This window comes from Amphiprion ocellaris, chromosome 17 (genome assembly GCF_022539595.1).
Source record: "Amphiprion ocellaris isolate individual 3 ecotype Okinawa chromosome 17, ASM2253959v1, whole genome shotgun sequence".
Lineage (NCBI taxonomy): Eukaryota > Metazoa > Chordata > Actinopteri > Pomacentridae > Amphiprion > Amphiprion ocellaris.
In genome coordinates this window covers 24,769,490-24,790,199 of record NC_072782.1, presented here as the reverse complement: position 1 = coordinate 24,790,199, position 20,710 = coordinate 24,769,490, and the positions used below count along the sequence as shown (strand labels likewise).

General features: G+C 40.3%; 1 protein-coding gene and 1 long non-coding RNA gene across 2 annotated transcripts; both read right to left on the bottom strand.

Moving 5' to 3' along the window:
- Positions 1–2,259: 2,259 nt before the first annotated feature.
- Positions 2,260–7,903, bottom strand: LOC129350904 (uncharacterized). The gene is made up of 4 exons (XR_008604482.1): positions 7,833–7,903; positions 6,859–6,959; positions 2,839–4,882; positions 2,260–2,737 (listed from the first exon to the last, which is right to left on the bottom strand). It is a non-coding gene; the product is annotated as an uncharacterized LOC129350904 (long non-coding RNA).
- A 3,289-nt stretch (positions 7,904–11,192) lies between these two features.
- On the bottom strand, positions 11,193–17,569 carry LOC118471542 (major intrinsically disordered NOTCH2-binding receptor 1-like). Its single transcript, XM_035956675.2, has 3 exons — positions 17,209–17,569; positions 14,144–14,392; positions 11,193–12,809 (listed from the first exon to the last, which is right to left on the bottom strand). Exons 1-3 carry the CDS (start codon positions 17,410–17,412, stop codon positions 12,612–12,614), a joined length of 651 nt encoding a protein of 216 aa, XP_035812568.2. The 5' UTR covers positions 17,413–17,569; the 3' UTR covers positions 11,193–12,611.
- Between the last annotated feature and the right edge of the window lie 3,141 nt (positions 17,570–20,710).

Below are 20,710 nucleotides of genomic sequence, written 5' to 3'. Positions count from 1 at the left end.
TAAAAAAAAAAAATTTAACATTGTAATAAAATATGTTGTGTCCAGGGGATGGAGGGAGTTTATTGAAGTCTTCTTGGGCTCACATGGGAAATCATTTAAAATATAAACTTGATATTCAGTCTAAGGAAACTGCAGAGCGACAGAAGAAGCCAACAATATCTCCTGTTTTCTCCTTTAATGAGTCGACTCTTCTTGTGCTTTCAGACCAAAGAACTACAGACTCTTCACAACCTGCTCAAACTCTTGGTACAGGACCTCACCACACGGGTCAAGAAGGTTTCCATCTCATTTCTACTCTGAAGCTCACCTTCTCCTGCTCAAACTGCTGACAAATGTTTCTGCTGCTCTAAAGTCTGGTCTCCAGAACTTCCTAAAAACTCTCAAAGTCTCTTCTGCTGCAGGTTGCTTTGTAGAACTGTTCCAGAAAACCTCACTAAACCACATGGAGGGGCCTCAAGATAGTCGTCCAAATGAAACCATACAAAAACCAAACTAGTACAACCCAAACGCTAAAGTCTCCTGCAGCCTACCAGAGAACCTCTGAGAACAGAGAATCAGGACAGGAACTCTTACCTTCTGGACAACCAACGCTGGTTCTCAAACAAGAATACAGAATGTGTCTGACCAAAAACCTCTAAAGACTCACTACAGCCAAGATAAAGACACAACTCAGCTGCAACAAATCCACTAATCACTGCACACATTAGCACCATGTGCTAACTGTGGCTAAAGAACCACATTTACCAAGACAACTATCCAGTACAAAGCCCTAAAACACACCAAGAAACACATTAAAGACAATTTTACTGCTGGAAGCTGCAAGCCAACGCCTAAAGAACAAACTAAAGCAAAGGAGCCAAACCCAGTTCAGTGGTGAAGAGAAGCAGAGGAAATGTTTGTCTGCAGCTAAATAAAGCAGGAAGACACTGAGCTGCTCAGGTGTTCCTGATAACACCAAGCAGCCACCTGGACAGCCAATAGGAACACAGCTTACTGGAAGTCCAGAGGGCTGGGTTAGTGAAGGAAATTTAGTTTAAAGTTGAGGCAGAAAGTTAACAAAGAAAGTTGAAAACCACCTTCTGATACCTGAAATCTCTGAGTTTTCACACAAAGAACACCTGAACATGTCAAACTGGTTTCATAGTAGAACCATCATTGTAAAAACGTCATAGTATGGTGTGTTGCTCAAAAAACATTACGACCCGGCTGTCTAGGGTCGCCGAGGAGCAACACAAAAACAGGACAAACGCTGGTTTCCAGGGGGTTAGGAGGCTATTTATTTGAAAGAGTAAGTTTACAACAACATGTGAGCAGAAAAATCACAAAGTCTGTCTTTAGTTCAGCTGAAAATATTAGTTTTTGTCTTTTTTATTGACCAAACTTTTCAGGAAGTAGATGAAGAATAATTAAAGCTCTCATGTAGAAGTCCAACTTATTTTGGATCATTGTGGAGAGTTTAATCTTAGAGTTTGTACAGCTGTTGAGTTTTTAGAGTCACATGGATTGTTTTGACATTTAATAACTGAGTCCTGAAATAAAATTACAGTTGTGGATTTCTGTCATTTAGTCTGGACTAAACAAATAACAGCAGCATAAATCTCAAACGTCATTATGAGGAGTCTGGATTGAGGTTTCTCACTTGATAATGATCAAAACATGAAATTTAGGTTGGTTTAAAGGAATATTCCACCTTAAATCTTTGAATGTTGACCTAAAAGGTTGGTTTCAGGAAGTATTCCACCTACAAGGTCCTCAAACATCCACCTCAAAGGAACATTCCACCTAAAATCCTTGGACATGCACCTAAAATGTTGGTTTAACCGAGTATTCCATCCAAAATCCTCAAAGAGACCTGAGGGGCTGGTTAAAAGGAATATTCCACCTAAAACCTCAAATATAGACCCGAAAGGGTGGTTTAGAAAAAATCCTTCAATGTAGACCAAAAAAGTTAGTATGGAGGAATATTCCACCTGAAATGTAGAGCTAAGCGATGGTTTGGAGTAATATTCTACTCTAAAATCTTCCAATGTAGACCTAAAAGGTTTATCTGATACTATATTCTACCCAACATCCTGGAACTTTTACCTAAAAGGTTGGTTTAATGGTATATTCCCAGAAGAACCCTTGAACATTGGGCTTGTTGGTATATTCCACCCAAAATACTTGTACATATACAAAGAAGTCAGTGTAAAGGAAATGTAGACCTAAAATGATTGTTTAAAGGAATATTTAAACGATTATTTTCATTATTTAATAATCTGTTATCAGTCAGAACCCTGGCAAACTTATTTTCATCAGTTTTTTAATGGAAGTCACAAATAAAGGAGCTCTTGGTTTTTCCCAGCGTTACTGAGTCCAAAGCTGCTGTTTCAACACAGACATGTTCACATGCATCCACAAACCTCTCAGCACTCAAACATCCACAGACAGGAGGCCGGCTGGACCGAGGCTCGGCAGCGTCCTCAGACCCACGAGTCGGGGAGTCGCTGAACTTGTTGGTCTGGTTTGAAGGCCTCCGTGTGGTCCAGTAGAAGTCCATGTAGTCGGTGTTGGCTTTGAACCGCAGCGACTGGCCGCCATCAGGTGGACCGGCTCGTCCTCGTAGGGCTCCTCCTGTAGCCTTGAGGGGACCACAGGAACATTCAGTAGCTGTTGGAGTTCTTCCTGTCAGGCTCGTGGTAGAACGGCTCTGAAGTATCTTGTACTTGTCTTATCTGGAACAATCTAACAGCCTAAACTGTTAACAGCGGTGTAAAGAAGCAAACACACAGGCATAGATTAGAACTCAAACGAGATTTATTTTAGAAAACAAATCAGCTTAGAGGCATTTGTTCACACATGTGGCTGAATAGGAGGCCGTCCAATCAGATTTGAGGTCTTCACTCTGTAGGTTGTTTGTTCGGTGAGACTCTTGGACCTCCATCAGCTGACGTGGATGTTTGATGGTCTTCCTCTCTAGTGCCAGATGATTCATCCATGAATTCAGCAGCTACAGACTGAAATGAAGCTCATGCTGCCGTTATTGAATTCCTGTTCCAGATCAAATGTTCAGAGCTCACCTTGAATGCAGCCGTCTGCGGTCTGATAGTTTTTCTCATTGTAGTCTTCAATAAAGTCTTTTTCCTCATGTCAGGATGTGGCGAGACTCTTTCTCAGTCGCTGCAGACGTCCCTCATTGTGCATCTCCAGAGAAGAAACAGAAAAACTGGTCACTGCTTCAGCATCACAAACGCTCTCCAGCACTGAGAGTGTTTTAGAAATTCATTCATTGTGTTGTGAACTTTGAAGGAGCAGAAACTTTACAGCTGCCAAAGACATGAGCTCTAATTCTGGATGTTTTAGGAAATGAAGTTAATCAAATGAACACTTGATTTTTGCTGATAACTCATTAAATTACTGAAGAAATCCAACATAAAAACCCGTAAACTCTCAGGCAGATTTTGGTAAAGTTTGTCTATAATTCTATCATCATGTTCTGGAACCAGGACTCTGCAGAAGTTCCTTCAATCAGATACTTGTGTGTTTCTATTTAAGGCCTCAGGTTTGAACGTACAGCAGAGGATTAGAAAGGAGTGATTTTAATATTTAAATCAGTCCAGTAAATGTTTGGAGTAAAAATGATTAAAATTTTGATTTAGATAGATTTGTGTCAAATATTGTAGAGTCTCACTTAAATATATCCAAATGAGTTCAGTGTATTTACATTTTATAGAATATTTGATTCCTTAATCTCAATACTGTAGAGTCTGACCCTACATATTATAATAATGATGTCAATTTAAATAATATTTTAGTGCAGAGTCCTAAACTTTAATCAGCTAAACTTACATAATAAAAATCACTGCACAATCAAACTGAACATTCATATTATTGAGGTAAATTTACATAACTCCTGATATTCTACAGTCTTAACTAGAATATTTCTAACATTAATCTTTTGTATTGTGCTGATAAACAACAATAACCCGACTTTCAGATAATATTTGTTGACTGTGATTGAGACTAAATTCCTCCACATTCTGGAACTGGACTGCATTTCCCAAAATGGAAACATGGACAGAATTTAACACTCATGTATCCATGGCAACACTAATGTTTCTGCTTCTTACCAAAGTTCACAACACAAGTAAAGATTTTAATATAAAACTTCAGGGATGACTGCTGACCATAAGTATTCTGATCAATACTTCATGATCAATATCAGGACAGATGTTACAACTCCAGCTGTTCCATTAGACTGCAGTTATTCACAGAGAAATTAAAACATCACATTCCTCATAAAAACTAGATGGGACTTTTATTAAATAAAGTGTTGGTGAATAAACAGTGTAAAAAGTGCAAAGCAGCTCCATTAAATCAGGAGATGTGAGACTTCCACAGCATGGATCACCATCTGCTGTGTTGATTCATAGCTGAATGTCAGAATGAACTGAGCTAGAAAAGCTGCTTTGAGCTGCAACATTATGGTCTGACAATCCAACACCATCACAGTTTTCATCTGGTTGTTTTGCTCCAACATGCTGTGAAGTTCAGTTTTTACCTGAATCAATACAGAGATTCTATTTCCAACCAAGACTGGAATAAAAATTAGAATGTTATGAGGTTATTAATGCAACTAAATCCTTTCAGATGGAAGGATTTACTTCTAAGTTCTAATTCAAGTTTCAGTTGGAGCACATTGCATTCACAAAGAAAAACAGCAAAACCTTTATAGCAACATTTAATAAACCTAAAGCTTCCCTGTTGGCTCATTGGTGGAGTTTGTTACTGAGCATCTGAACCTTAAATCCAGTGAGACGACCATCTTCAGTCGAGGCCAGTCAGAGAACTTCAAGACCTTCCATCGGCTGGACCAGATGTGGCATCATCTCCCTCTGAACATCTGGATGAAAGGAGAAAAGACAGAAATCAAACACAGATCACAGAAATACAATTTATTCACTTTCATCATTTTATAAAAGTAGCATGAACTTTATTAAAACTTGACAACATAAGTAATGAAAGTAAATGTTTTTATCTCGTGTCGAAGCTAAATTTAAAGTCAATTTTAATGACAGTTTATCCTGAGAGGAGTGAGAATGGAGCTTTTCTTTCCTTTTTAGAATATTCCCTCAAAATATTCTGTTTATTATTGGCTTTAGAAGCATTTTTCTTTACTTATTTATTTTTAGATACCTCAGACTGATACACTTTGCTGGTTTGCAGATAATTTCATGTACAATAACAATAAAGATCTTCTATTATAACATATTTTGCTAAAACAAGAACCGCAAACCTTCTCAACCATCTCTCAGTCTGCAAAATTCCAACTGCGACCAAGAATTATCTGATGTAGTTATTATTATAATCTTTACTGAACCAGCCCTGGAATTAATAAAAATCTGTATATGGATATGATTTTCTCTGATGGGACCACTATGGAAGCTGTAGTAATTATTAACTGTCCTTTGAAGGGAAAGATTAGGTCTTCTTCCGGTGGATAAAAAAAAAGCTCTCCCTTAAAAAAAAAAAAAAAAACTGCATACAATAAAGTAAATCTCTTCTGCACTGCACACATACTACACTTTTGTATAACTCTGGATGTCAGAGTAAAGGCAGACAGATCCACCGATCAGCCACAACATTCTGACCACTGAGAGCTGAAGAGAACAACATCCATCATCTTGTTCTAATGCAACATTCTGCTGGGAAACCTTGACGTTCATGTGGATGTTTGACATGTACCACCACCTAAACACTGCAGGACAAACAACCCCCTAGTCTCCATGGCAACAGCAGTCCTTGATGCCAGCTGCCTCCCTCAGCAGGACAAATTAAAACTACTCAGGAGTGGTCCGAGGAACACGACAGAGCTAAGCTGTTCCACACTCCCTACATCCAGATCTGATTGAGCATCTGTGGGATGGTCCAGGATCAGCCTGGTCTAGGCAGGACCCACCCTGCAACCCACAGGATCCACAGAATCCACAGGACATCCCCAGAGGTTCTGATGAACCACTGGGTCAGAGGAGTTTTAGCAGCATAAAGGGACCAACACAGTATTAGGGGTTAAGAATCCGCACCAGAGTTGAGGGAGTTTAGGGGAGCGATTCTCATTTACATATTGACATTGATTTGGTCGACGTACAACCGAGTGCTGGGGTCTTTCCTCTGGCCCCTCATTGGTCAGGTGGTCAGAATGTTACACTGTTATATTGTCATGCTGATTATATGATCAGTAAATGTTACCATCAATTATAACGTCCACATTGATCAGGAAAAAAAAAAACAACTATCAGTTCATTCAGAAACTGTGGGGTTAAACCTAAAAACACAGACCTCAACAGCAGTTTGTTTCAAAGCAGAACACCAGCCGGTTTTCACTAAAGAAGCTTTCAAAGCAACAATTAAATGACAGTTTTGTTGTCATTAAGTTCACAGAGTCAGAGTCAGCCAAAATAATGTACACACATCACACAGAAAATAAGAACTTCTATAAATATTTCATTTGTATAAGTACTTCTACACATATAGATTCCTCTTTCTAAGTTTGATCAAATGACGATAACTCTGTGTCCTGTTGTACGATGTTTTCCCAACAGATGGCGCTACCCTCATGAATGGAGCATCAACCAGTGACGTCTACAACACAACAGAAATGTCTGGAAGCCAGTGGCCACCACTTTGAGCATCTCTTGTAATTGCAGAGGCCAAAGATAACTTTTATTAATCTCGTGATGTCTGAATAAATTTGGTACTGAAATATTTATGCAAGTTTTTCTTTTCCTGATGTGTGTAAACATTATTTTGGCTGACTCTGTATAATGGGTTTCTGACAGGTCACCAGGCAACATCTTTTTATAATAATGACAAACATACCTGCATTCTACAGGAGTGATTTTCCTCATGTGCAGGTAAAGATGTGTGAGGAGCTTAGAGATGACAGGAGCAGGAGTCATCCTCACTAATTCAGCTTCCACCTAGAAACAGAAAGACCACAAACAAACACACTGATATACTCTCAAACGTTCAACCTCACAGCCTCAAAATATCTGTTTGGGAAGTGTTGTGTTTCTAAATTCTGCTGAAAGCATTGGCAGACATTCTCTTACAAGGTTGTGTAAAAAGCAGCCTGTCCTCTGAGCTACTGAGAAATCTTCCTGAACAAAGTTTCTACGTGTAAATCAGCTCAACAAAAACTAAAGCCTCAGTCACAGGTAACAGGTATCGCAAATTATAAACAACTTGCTTTATTAACTCAGACTTTCTGCTTCAACCTCACATAAAAAAGGGAGTTTCACTCTTTAGGTGACTGAAAATGAACGGCTTGTGCAGTTCTAGATCCAAAAGTAGGATGTTTCAACTCATGTTTTACTACAAATACATGCAGTAATAAATAAATACAATGGCTGCTTGTTAGTTTATTCACTATTAATGTCACTTTATACACTGGATTGAACTTGAACAGTGGAAGAGAGAAGGAAGTTAATGAAATTAAATGTTAAGTTAAGCAAGGTTTTATTCAAACCAGCTGAATGTTAAACTTCAGTGCAGCTGAACGGGTTTCAGTTAACCTTAAAGTAAAATAACTTTTTTTAAAAGCTAAAATACACAGAGAAATACAGGTTGCGAAGTTCATTCTAATAATGAGGACAGCTGTGGCAGCAACTAACACAGGTGTTCAGCGGTAAGTTAGCCACCTGTGTTAATTAGCCCGCTAGCTAACTTAGCCGCTTAGCTAGCTAACGCGTCCGGACCAACTGCTCAAACACGACAAAACACAACTCTTCACAAGTCGCTGACTTAACGTACAACAAAATAACGCTACTGGTTAGAAGTATTTATCTTCTTACCGTGTTTTACTCCAAAAACAAGGTGAACAGCAGCCAGAGATGCTACCAGTAGTGATGGTCCTCTGATACCCGAGGCTTCGACACATGCGCGGTAGCTCATGAAGCAAACGTATCGAGCCATGTGCCGACGCGTGTTTTGGTCACGTGACTCGGTGACGTTTGAATCACTTCAGGGACGTTTGAAGCACGCAACTGCTTCGAATCACCTGATTGGTTCGGTTTGTTATGCGACTCACTGGGCAAGATCGAGTGTGTTCCGGGATAGGAGATCTCTTGTTCATTTGAATGATTTTCCGCAGAATAGGTTGGTTTTGTTGCTGTCGTTAGTTGGTTTGACAGTTAGTAGTGTATATATATATATATATATATATATATATATATATATATATATATATATATATATATATATATATATATATATATATATATATAGAGAGAGAGAGAGAGAGAGAGAGAGAGAGAGAGAGAGAGAGAGAGAGAGAGAGAGAGAGAGAGAGAGAGAGAGAGAGGAGAGATAGATAGATAGATAGATAGATAGATAGATAGATAGATAGATAGATAGATAGATAGATAGATAGATAGATAGATAGATAGATAGATAGATAGATAGATAGAGCTGCAGCAGGAGCCAATCAGGAAAAGGTCCTGTGCATGGCATAATTTCCATTTGCTGCCGGGTAACAAGGTAACTACGAGTGTTATTTTTATTTCACCTGTATTTACATTGGAAAACTCAGGGCAAGCCCTCATGTACAATGATGTTGCTGTAGAAAATATAATTACACTATTGTTGTCCTTGATGTGCATGCCTGTAGGAGCCAATGCCCAATTTCAATGGAATGGAAAATTACTTGAATGCATTCAAATTATGATTGACTTTGGTAAGTGATTGTTTCACAGGTCCAGTGTATGCTGTGTGATACCAGGCTCATCTGTGCTGTGTGAACAGGGTTTTTTAAGGGCTGTGGAGATAGTAAAAGAAGAAACCCCTTGAGTCCGACAACTGTTGATAAATTGTTATTTCTAAATTAAAAAATCATATCCAGTTACACAAGCACATCCACTGATCTGTTTTCAAGCACACCTTCTTTACCAACCTCTTTACCAATTAACACCATGACATACTTTGCCAAAATCCATAATATAATCTGTATTTGCACCAGCCCCATGTGAAAATTACATCAGTCTGTATTTATAGAGCACATCTCATGAATGTAGCAGCACCGTTTAAATGTTTCATAACAGAATATAAGTGAAGAGTATCCAGAGTTACAGACCAACATGGCAAATAAGAAACATGCTCTTCAATAGTTATTGTCATTATTATTACTAGTAATATTATCATTATTGTAGCCACTAGAACATATACAATCATCTAGTGTAGTCAAACAGGAACGTGCATTGCGAATCAAATCCAAAACAATCCATGAACAATCAGTAACATGAATCGATTGCACTTCATTTTATTGACCACTAGATGTCCTACTCGAGCACTGTGTGTCAGTGAAGCCTCGAGTAATTGACCCATGAATGAAGTGTCGAAGCTTCAACAAAGCCTCGATCAGCCATCACTAGCTACCAGACGCACCGACCATAGCTATAGACAGAAGACTAGATCCGCTAGCGCGCTGTGTTCTACATTTATCTATGGGCTGACCAATCACTGCTCTCTGGCTCCGCCCTCTGAGAATTTTGTTGTCGTTTGGCTCCACACTTGCTGATGACCACTTCCGGTCTCAGAAAATGTAAAAAACGGACCTTTTTTTCGTTTCTGTCTCGTACTGATTTTATTTTTTTGTTATTCTAAATATAAAATGAAAATCAAAGCATTTTTTAAAATTTCGTGTATCCCTTTTTGATCATGAAAAGGAAAAACGCCTTGTATTTCAATTTTAAATTTTTTTTTATTTTAAAACGAAAATCAAATAACCACTCTTTTTTTGTTTTTCAATACCCGTTTCAGAACGGAAAATCCAATTGCCAAAATATACACGGACCCACCTAGCTGGAATGGGGACAAGCTCTGACTGTATTCCTGAAGAAAGGAGTGAAGGACAGAATGGTGAATTTGTGTTCAAAATAAGGCTGATGGCTGAACGTAAATAAGGGCTTTGTGAAACAACAGGAGCGTCACCATTTTCTGGATGGTAAAGTCAAGATGTACAACCAATAGTTTAAAGAGCTCAGGATGAGATTACAGAATCCCTATAATCAGGTCTTGGTGATGGTGATAGAAAACTAGGATGTAAATTACCAAGAAGAGAAAGACGACCCCCTAAAATCTTCACCTATGACCAACTTGGGACACCACCATGGTATAGTGCTGCACATGCAAATGAGATGCCTTACCAGCTTACCAACCAACTCATACTATATAGACAAGTCAGACAGTAATGATCACCTTCAAAACACAATCTAGATAATTGGAACACATAAAGTTTAGGAACGTGATGTTGGGACGTGTGATAGATGGATTTGATTAAGAAGCTGGTGGTTTTACAAGTAAGCAATAGAAACGGGAAATGCATCTATAAAGTGAATGTCATGTAAAAACAACAACAACAGAAAAACTGAGTTATAAATACTCTTGAATATAAAAAGCAATATAAAATGGGGTCTTGTAAAAGAGGTTAAAATGCTTGTTGTAAAACGGGCTGAAAAGACTGTTAAACTGTTCAAAATGCATCAGGAAGCTAAGAAGTTATCAGGATATTTGATCCACATCAGCAAACCACTAATTGCTCATGCCTGCGGAGACCAGAAGGGGGAGCTCTCGACCGCGATGCTCCATTTGCTGAGGTCGGTGTGTTGAGTGTTTCATCCCTTTAGGGTGGGACTGTGATGATTTTTCAGACAGGGCATGAGTAAGTGCACAATGGGAAGTAATGACCCATTTATATCTCATTATGCTGTTTAAGCATGGACACAGGTAAATTTAAAGGAAGCCCCATTTCGGTATAGTTAATCTCTGAGGACATCATCATTTTAACAGCATTTGTTTTCCCTCATAAAGATAAATTTGCCATTTGAAAAGTCTAGTCTTAACATTTTATCAGTCTATTCTCATTCATTTGAATGAGAAAGTGTGCCCAAACTTTTGACCGGTAGTGTATATTAATTTGAATCATCTTCTAATAGCCTGTTGTCAACTCTATACCCAGATATTTCACCCCAATTAGTAGGCACTTAAAAGGAAGAACTGTCAAGGTGGGAGCAACCCTAGGAGAGTGGCATTATGTCTGACTTTTGCCAGTTCATTTTGTAACCTCAATTCTCATAAAAACCATCAACAATGACACCTGGAATAATCATGTTGAGTGTGTTTGTTTTTTGAGATAGAAGACAAGCAACTTCTCTCAGTTAAAGTTGTTTATTCTGCAATGCCAAGTAGCTTGATATCAAGGACCATTACTGTTCAGAGGACTAATCTTAAGCTTTTATTTTCTACAGGATGTGAAGTTTAGGTTTAAGTTTAGTTTATCCATGTGCCCTTCCTCAATGCCTTTTTTCCTGCCCCCTAAAGTGCCAACAGTATGGAACACAAACTAATATTAGCTTAGGAATTGAGTCTGCTAACAGTACCCAACAACTGTCTGAAAAAACAGAAAAACTCCACACAAGTACAAAAAGCCAAAACATTATATCAATTGAAGCCCGAAGCAGAATATGACCATTCCCTTAACATTTACTTTCTCAAAAGAACATTCCCACATCTATCATGGTCCATTACCATCTCAAGATGTTTGCAGGAAAGCCTGGAAAAGTATCTCAAAGGAGGAAACGCAGCATTTGATAATGTTCAGAGGTTCCACACTTCAGAATTTACATCAAAGCATTAAAAAGAATCCTTATATTTACAATTATGTTAATTTGTACAATTACCTGTAAATAAAAAAAGAGGGTATTTTGGTTAAACTCCTTGAATTAAAAAGGTAAGTCAACCACATCTTCATTGATTCTTTTTAAATCCATTGGGATGGTGTTGAGGCAAAATTATGAAAATGTTGTCATTGTCTGTGTTGACTATACTATATGAGAGAAAATGACCTACATACTGAAAGGTGCACATTGGTGAAAATTTACCAAATCAGGAAATTAAGTGCTTGATGATCACAGTTCTGCTGGTAGTAACAGAAAAGTAAAGATCAGTGCACTGTCTGCAGCTCCAACTTGGCTAGATTCACTCTGTAAGCCTTGAAGAAAAACGGCCAAATGCATCTCTGAAACTTGATTTTATTTTCAGATTTGTCTTCAGGTCAAACAAGACACATCTTTCTGCTAGTCAGATTTGTCACAGAGTCAACAAACTGCCACTAGATTGAGTTATTTTCTACATCATCCTCTGCAACAAAGCCTGCAATTTGGCAAACGCAGATGGCACAAGGGTTAATTCTGGTACTGAAGCCCCTCTCACCTTACTGCCATAACCAATGCCTTACTTAGCATCTTTTGTTTCAGTCACAGCAATTACACTGATAAATGACTTACCTACCACACTGCATTTCCCAGTACTATTCACACTTATATTAATGACACCTAATAATAACGTTGGGGAGATGATTTAGCTAAGTTGTGAATACATTCTGCTGTTGGAGCAGATTGGTGTTGTTAAATGTTTTTTCTTCAGTAGTCCCACGTGACTGTCCCTTATACTTGTATGTTGTTGACTCTGGCCAGTTTTCTACTTCTAGTTCTCTGCCAAAATAAAGACTACAGTCACAACCTAAGAAGAAATGAGGTTCTTTAAGATGAACTATACAACAGCAGTGCCCTCATTTGTCAATCTTTCTTTTGTAGAACCACAACTGGCACAATGATAAGAATCAGAAACGAGCAAACAGACAGAACGACTAGGGAAAGAATTTTAAGTCTTTTTCTTTTATGTTCTGCTTCTTTCCTTTTCAGTAAAGAGTCAAATCCTGGTGTGTAGAGATCTTCAATCCAAAATTCCAGATCTTTGGGAGTCTTCTCTTCCTCCTGCAAAGAAAATGAGAACAAAATGAAACATCACCACATTAAAAAAAACAACAAAAAAAATGTAATTCTTGATGTTATACTGTATATACACTGGCATGTGATGTAGCCTCTCTGTTCCCAGTGGTAGACCTAGGCTGCCTGATATGAAAAGCCATCTAGACTAAAACTGAATTCTTCACTTGTGGATACATGTATAAGTGTATGAGGATATATATATGCTATAATATAGACTGAGGAACAAAGACCACTCATACAATTAAATGTCCTGTGTCTACCTATATAGGTGTGTCTAATCCCTCACTCTCCGCTTGTCTCGGTTGTCTCAAAACTTCCAAGAACACTGTGACAATACTTTCTCTTACCCTAACCATGGACTTCAAGTTGGTTCTCAAATCTGACAGCAACCTATTTGAGTTTCCATCAGTGATCTTGGACACAATCCTCCACCCACTACCTCTCAACTTCAGCGGCCCACTATTCAATCTTCATAACTGAAGTCTGTCATCTACGTTCCACCGCTAAGTCTTGTCCACTGTTCTTCAACCATAAGCTCCAGCCATCTCTTTCCACCTCACCCATCTTCACAACCAGTAAAAGGATGCAGCAGTTGGCATCTGAAGGGGAAGCGTTTGTTTGAAGTATGATGCTGACTGTGGCTTCCTCTTCCTGGGTGTTAAGATGAACTTTTGGCTGACATCGAGACACTGCGTCTGCAGCCTCTCTCTGGTTGGAGTTCCTCCTTGCTCAACACACTTTTCTAACTAGACAGTTGTGTGTTTCAGGTGTTCTGTAAAGGAAAAGGGCATTCCATTTCACTGAAATGATAAGAAGAAAAAATGTTTCCAACTCCAGAACCCCAGTGCAGTGACGATGTTACTGTATTGCCCACTGCAACACATCCAAGCCAAGCTTCTTCAGCTCTTTCTGGGGAGGGCAAGGTTGTAGCAGCCACCTCAATTTCTCAGCTGTCCAGTTAATTTCTTCTTTTCTTTTATCCCCCACACGGAAGAGAAAACTGAACTGTCTCTCTCAAACTACAAAAATACATTAGAATGAGAATTTTGATATACTGTGTACTGTATGAGCTGAGTTGATTGAGTGAAGATGGGAAAAGATACGAAACAGTTTTATACAGTCAAGGTTAGTAGGACGCAAGTTATTGTCCTCAGTTGATAGCCAAAACAGCATTCTTGAAGACTATACAACCCCTGGGGGCCTCTTTTTGTGCTTGCACAGGTAGGACAACACTAGGTGAAAAGCAGGAAGAGGCTCATTGTTGTCTCACACTTCCAATGAGGGTCTTAAACAGGCCCCTTTTCTTCTCTACAAATTACCTTTAAATAATCTGCCAAGTTGCCATGGATTGTTTGTGTGTCGTACTCCTTGACAGTCCATGAAGGCTTGGACTTCTCATTGTTCTCTGCGTCCATCGATTTTATGTCCATATACAGTGGGTTCCTTTTAATGTTAGACTTCAGAGTGACTGGAGTGATGTGCTTCTCCAGATATCTGTCTACAAACATCACAGGACTGCCCTCTGGGGACGGTGGAGATCTCACTTCAGTCTTTCCCCTTTGCTCCTTCTGTGGGGAAAGAGATTTGAATCCTCACTACATTCAGCTTTAGCCTTCAACACTTTTTAAAAACAGAGAGAAAATACCGGAGACAGATATCTGAAATATGATCAAAAAGTTCCAAAACTGCACCAGATTTAAGTGTGGCTGCTAAGTAGTCTTCTTGTGCAGCAATACACCACTCCCAGTGTTCCTGCCACATTTGGAACACTCCCTGGAAGTCCTGCTCTGTAAGTACAACAAGCACCATCAGCGTCACACACTCAGTCTCCCCACACTCTGTCAAAATGGGGGCTGTTCAATTTTAATTAAATTTTTGGCAAGGGGAAAAAGTCGCAAGGAGCGAAATCTAGCAAGGGGACTTGTGGGGAGTGACAATGTTTGCATGGCAAAAAAGCAGTTACATTTGCATACAAACAAAGAAAAAACAAAAACAAAATCAAAACATGCTCTTCGGGCTACCTCAGTGCTGAACTGATGTGCCTTATTCAGTATAGGAGACTGCAGACTGTTCCACTGAAGACGGCTGCTTTGTCTCTGGGTTGCAGCCGCAGAACTACCTCTTGTAGCCAGTAATGATTGACTTGAAGGTTGGATTGGTGTGAAACAGTATTTGGCTTTTGCTTTATGCACAAGTTTTAAATTTATAGTTCAATCACAAATGCAGACCTGCAAGTGGTCAGAACAGGATTCCAGGGATCATTTTAAATACGGCAGGAGTGCTAGGAGGAGTGTATTGCTGCAGAAGAAATTTAGTTCAAAGGGGGATAGCAGCCAAATTCAAATTAGGTTTGGTTTTGGTTTTTATAGGCACAGTCTCTGAACTTCTTGATACAGCCTAAATCTTAATTGGGATTAAAGATTCCTGCACCAGTTCCTGCAGTGAAATTCCTCTTCAAGGTATTTTTACTCTCTTTTCCTTTGTGCTTTAGTACCTGAAACAGTCATATTTTACGTTTAAAAGTTTGTTCTTCACCATCTGACAAAAAGGCACACATAATCACTCTAAAGTACTAACCGTTTTTCAGTCAAATTATCATTGAACAATCCTGCACTTACAAAGAGCTCAAGCATCACTGTATTTAAATTTGGAAACAAGTTCAAGTGTTTCTACAACTGCTCATTCTATTCTGATTGTGTGATTATGTTATTTATATTTCCTCTCACTCACTGTGATTTTTTGCTGTTGCAATTCTGAATTCCCATTTGATTATCATTCATAATAAATACTTCATTCATGGTTGTGATGATGCTGCAAAGAAGAATTCTGCTCTTTCAGAAGAACATGGTTTGAAGAAAAACAGAATTAATAGAACCAGTTAACGATCAACTCAATGATGGGGTTATCCAGGATCACTGATGTTAGGTTCAGTGAAATAGGTAACCTAAAATGAGCCAAAACATGTTGAACCTGCTTTGTGACTTGACCTGAATGCAGACAAGATGAGAGGCCCTTCTGAAGTTACCATGAAATCATGTGACCTCAGCAGCAGAAGTTGATCTTCTTAGTATTGTTGCTTGGGTAAAGATTTGCTTTGCACATGTGTCATTCAATTTGTTACAGAGAGGGCTGGAGCACTTTACAGTGGTGAGATACAAATTAAGAATCTTTTTAAAAGTTCTTCTCTAAGACTTAATTCAAACTTTACCATATGGATTTGTGTAATTTGAAAGAGTTTACCTGAATTAAAATGGATATCATATTGATGTTCAGTCTGGCTAGCAATTGGAGGTACAGTGTAGCATGCAATGGAGGTTATTCTGTGACAACAACAAGCCATCTGTGGTCAAAGGCTTGCTGACTTAGGTACTGTTAGGGAAACCAGCTAATAACGTAGGCTGTCTGTATGTTGATGGCTACAAGGAATGATTGGGTAATTTCTTAACTATGTCTAAGATTGCCACCAAAGTCCTGGAGGCCCACTGTTGTGACTCAATCTACCTGCTAAAGGCCTGCAATGAACTTTCTCAAACATGTAGTCAAAAAACACTTCAGAATCAAATGTCGGAATCTCCAGAAAAATTTTCAAGAAAGAGTCTTTAAACAGTTGTCAGAGTCTGATGCGAATATTGTTTATTCAGAAACAGAGACTGTAATAACAAATAAGCAAAATCTCGAGATTTTAACTGACTACACAAAGTGTTACATTGTCTTATATACTTATGCAAATCTCTTCTAAACACCCCTCTTCTGTTCTGGAAAACCACAACTTATCCATCTTCAAAACACATTCAGGATATTTCTATCATCATGTTTGAATTTATTCAGGGTGTGTAGGATGGAATCATATCAAAAGTTTAAAAAGTTTAACCACCTCCCTTTCTCAAAAAATCACTCCCTACTCTCCTTCCACAACTATCCCTGGGTTTTCCCTGTTTCGTTCCTGTTTAGTTCAGCGTGACCCTAGTTTCAACTCACACATGTGCAGACAGAGAAAGGACTTGTACTTCCGGCTTTGTTGTCTTATATGGGTTTCCGTTGAGTTGCAGTTTGCACAGGATTGTTCAGTGTATACATGAACTCAGTTGACACGTCGTGTGTTCCAGTTTTATCATAGCTTGTACTTGAGTCTGGTTCAAACATCCTATTTTCCGATTTGTAACATCTGTTCAATCTCAAAATGCCACAATACGCTGAACCAGCACAGGGCAGACATCATAGACACTTTCAGCTCTATAGATACAGACAACAAATTGCTTGTTGATGTTCTTAAATGTAAACCTGGGTAACACTTTAAGTTAGTAATTTTCATAGGTTTAACTTTCTGGGCTAATTTTGATCCAAAACACAAAGAAAGATGAGCATACAGAAGAATGATTCATACCTGCGAGTAGACCCTGTTCTGCCATTGTCGCTGACTGGACATGAGTGCGCCGACTTGGAACATGCCATATGTGGCCGGCAGCATCCCAACATCCAGCTGGAGGAACTTCTCTGGGTGGTTGTTGTTGGGCAGAACAGAGATGTCCATCCTAACTCTATTGCTTACTGACTGCTTTACCTGCCAGCAGCAGGGCTGGATACACATGCTCACTACAGCTTGCAAGATCTGTAATAATTCATGAGGAGCAAGATATCTATGAGGTGGTATCACTTGCAGGTGTGTGTAACCTAACCTGACCTTTAAGAGGCAGACACTGAGTACCAACAGTCTCAGTAGAGAGAGAGAGAGAGAGAGAGAGAGAGGGATGAGAGAGAGAGAGAGAGAGATGGAGAAAGAGAGAGGGAGAGAGAGAGAGGGATGGAGAGAGAGAGAGAGAGAGAGAGAGAGAGAGGGAGAGAGAGAGAGATGGAGAGAGATGGAGAGAGAGGGATGGAGAGAGAGAGAGGGATGGAGAGAGAGAGAGAGAGGGAGAGAGAGAGAGAGGGATGGAGAGAGAGAGAGAGGGAGAGAGAGAGAGAGGGACGGAGAGAGAGAGATGGAGAGAGAGAGAGAGGGAGAGAGAGAGATGGAGAGAGAGAGATGAGAGAGAGAGAAAGAGAGAGAGGGAGAGAAAGAGAGATGAGAGAGAGAGAGGGAGAGAGAGATGAGAGAGAGAGAGAGAGGGAGAGATGGAGAGAGAGAGAGGGAGAGAGAGAGGGAGAGAAAGAGAGATGAGAGAGAGAGAGGGAGAGAGAGATGAGAGAGAGAGAGAGAGAGAGAGAGGGAGAGAGAGAGAGAGGAGAGAATGGAGAGAGAGAGAGGGAGAGAGAGAGAGAGAGGAGAGAGGGAGAGATGGAGAGAGAGAGGAGAGAAAGAGAGATGAGAGAGAGGGAGAGATGGAGAGAGAGAGAGGGAGAGATGGAGAGAGAGAGGGAGAGAGAGATGAGAGAGAGAGAGGGAGAGATGGAGAGAGAGAGAGGGAGAGAGATGGAGAGAGCGAGAGGGAGAGAGAGAGAGAGAGAGGGAGAGAGAGAGATGAGAGAGAGAGAGAGGGAGAGATGGAGAGAGAGAGAGAGGGAGAGAGATGGAGAGAGCAAGAGGGAGAGAGAGATGGAGAGAGAGAGAGAGAGAGAAAAAGAGAGAGAGAGACAGAGAGAGAGAGATGGAGAGAGCGAGAGGGAGAGAGAGGGAGAGATGGAGAGAGAGAGAGAGAGGGAGAGAGAGGGAGAGAGAGAGAGAGATGGAGAGAGCGAGCGAGAGAGAGAGAGCAGCTGAGCTAGGAATTTATTTATATAGTGCCAATTATTTGAAATTGTGATTGTCAGTTCAAATTGTCTCAAGAAGCTTTACAGAACCCATATGCCTGAACCTCCAGAGCAAGCCCTAAGACGACAGTGGCAAGAAGAAACTCCCTTTTAACGAGAAGAAACCTTGAGCAGAACTCGGCTCATATCGGGGGACCCATCTGCCGCTGGCTGGTGGGTTGAGAGGGATAGAAGAGGTAGATGGGGTGGGGAAGTGGGAGGGAGAGGGATGGGAGAAGAGGGGGGTGGGGAACAAGGAACATATAACACACAGTTGGATACATGCATGATAAGATGGATGATACATTCAAAATACAAGCTAACAATGAAACTGATTCATAAGTTTACTGTTATGGATGTAAGGCTCTGGCATTAAATATACTACATGTACAGCTGGTAAGTAAGATTTAAACAGTGTATAGATGAGCATATCAAGTATGGTTAGGGCAATGCAGAGTAGATTGATGGAAATGGGCAGCTGGAAGCAGTGGGCTGGAGGAAGGTTAGCAGCAGCATCACACAGTGGACATGATGGAGACTAAGCCAGTTGGTGGGACAACAACCACAGATCAGAAGCATCCAGCTCAGGGTCAAGGTCAAGGTGAAGGTACTTTATTAATCCTGAGGGAAATTGCAGCAGTCTGTTGCTCACGTCCACACAGACACAGAACAAGGATAAAAGATAACTCGGACACTCAGAAAAGGACACAGGGAGTGAATACAATGCAATAGTGGTATATATAGTAAATACATAGGTAATGAGAGAAGGGCCCAGTGCATCAAGAGAGGTCCATCAACAGCCTAGGCCTATAGCAGCATAACAAGGGGCATAACTAAGGGACACTGAAGAAGAAGTCAGTTGTGCCCCATATATGCAGACTCCAGCTGACCCCCTCGGGGTCTATAAGATTTGTCAAAAATGAAGGTTTTAAGCCTGGTCTTAAAAATAGAGAGGGTGTCCGCCTCCCGAACCCAAACTGGGAGCTGGTTCCACAGGAGAGGTGCCTGATAACTGAAGGCTCTGCCTCCCATTCTACTTTTAGAAATTCTAGGAACCATAAGTAAGGCTGCAGTCTGAGAGCGAAGAGTTCTGCTAGGAAGATTTGGTACTATAAGGTCTTTAAGGTCTGCTTTCGATTGATATAAAGGATATTGCTCACCACATTGCCGCCGAACTGATTGGCACACACCTTGAGAAAGGCAAGGTCTGTTTGTAGGAGTTTTTGAAGGGACTGGAAGGGGAAGAAGGAGTTCAGGCATTCAGAGTATGCAACACAAGCATACTCTACCAAGAACAAAAGAATAGACATTGTGTTTGATGCCTACCAGCCATCTAGTCTGAAAGCTGAAACTAGATCAAAGTGAGGACATGGGGTGAGACACATGGTGACAGGGGAGGGCAAAATTCGCTCACACTGGCAAAACTTCCTGAGAGAAAATGACAACAAAGCCAAGCTAGCTGATAAGATTGCATGTGCAGCCACACCAAATGTTGGTCATTGTGACCAAGGAAGAAGATGCTGTCAGCAACCTATCATCACTGTCACTCAGTCTGGCTTGGGTGGCACCGTGCAGTCATGTAGAAGCTGACGCAGACCTTTGTGCATGCCAGGCATACAACAGAAGCAGGCAGCAAAGTCATTATAGTCAAAGCCAGCAACACAGATGTTGTCGTCATCGCAGTCAATGTTCTGCAGGCACTTCAGGAGCTCTGGGTTGCCTTTGGCCAAGGACAGAACCTGAGGTGGGTTCCTGTACTTGACTTGTGTTGCATTCTTGCAGAAAAGAGCAAAGTGATGCTCTTCTTTCATGCCTTCACTGGTTGTGATGTCATTTCAACATTCTGTGGCAAAGGGAAGAAGTCTGCTTGGGGCTAATCTGGGATGTTTGTGATGAGGATTCCGGTGTCTTCAGCAAACTCCCACCCATTGCAGCCAGTACCCACCTGTAGTGGTCGATGAAGACCTGGAGACCTTAGAGAAGTTTGTGGTCATGATGTACGACAGATCCAGCACAGTTGAAGATGTCGATAATGCAAGGTTGGACATGTTTGCTCGGAAGCAGAGGATGTACAAAGCCATTCCTCCAACACGAGCAGCGCTGAACCAGCATGTACAGACAAAGAGAAGGTACAGAATTGCATGCCAGGTCACCACCCT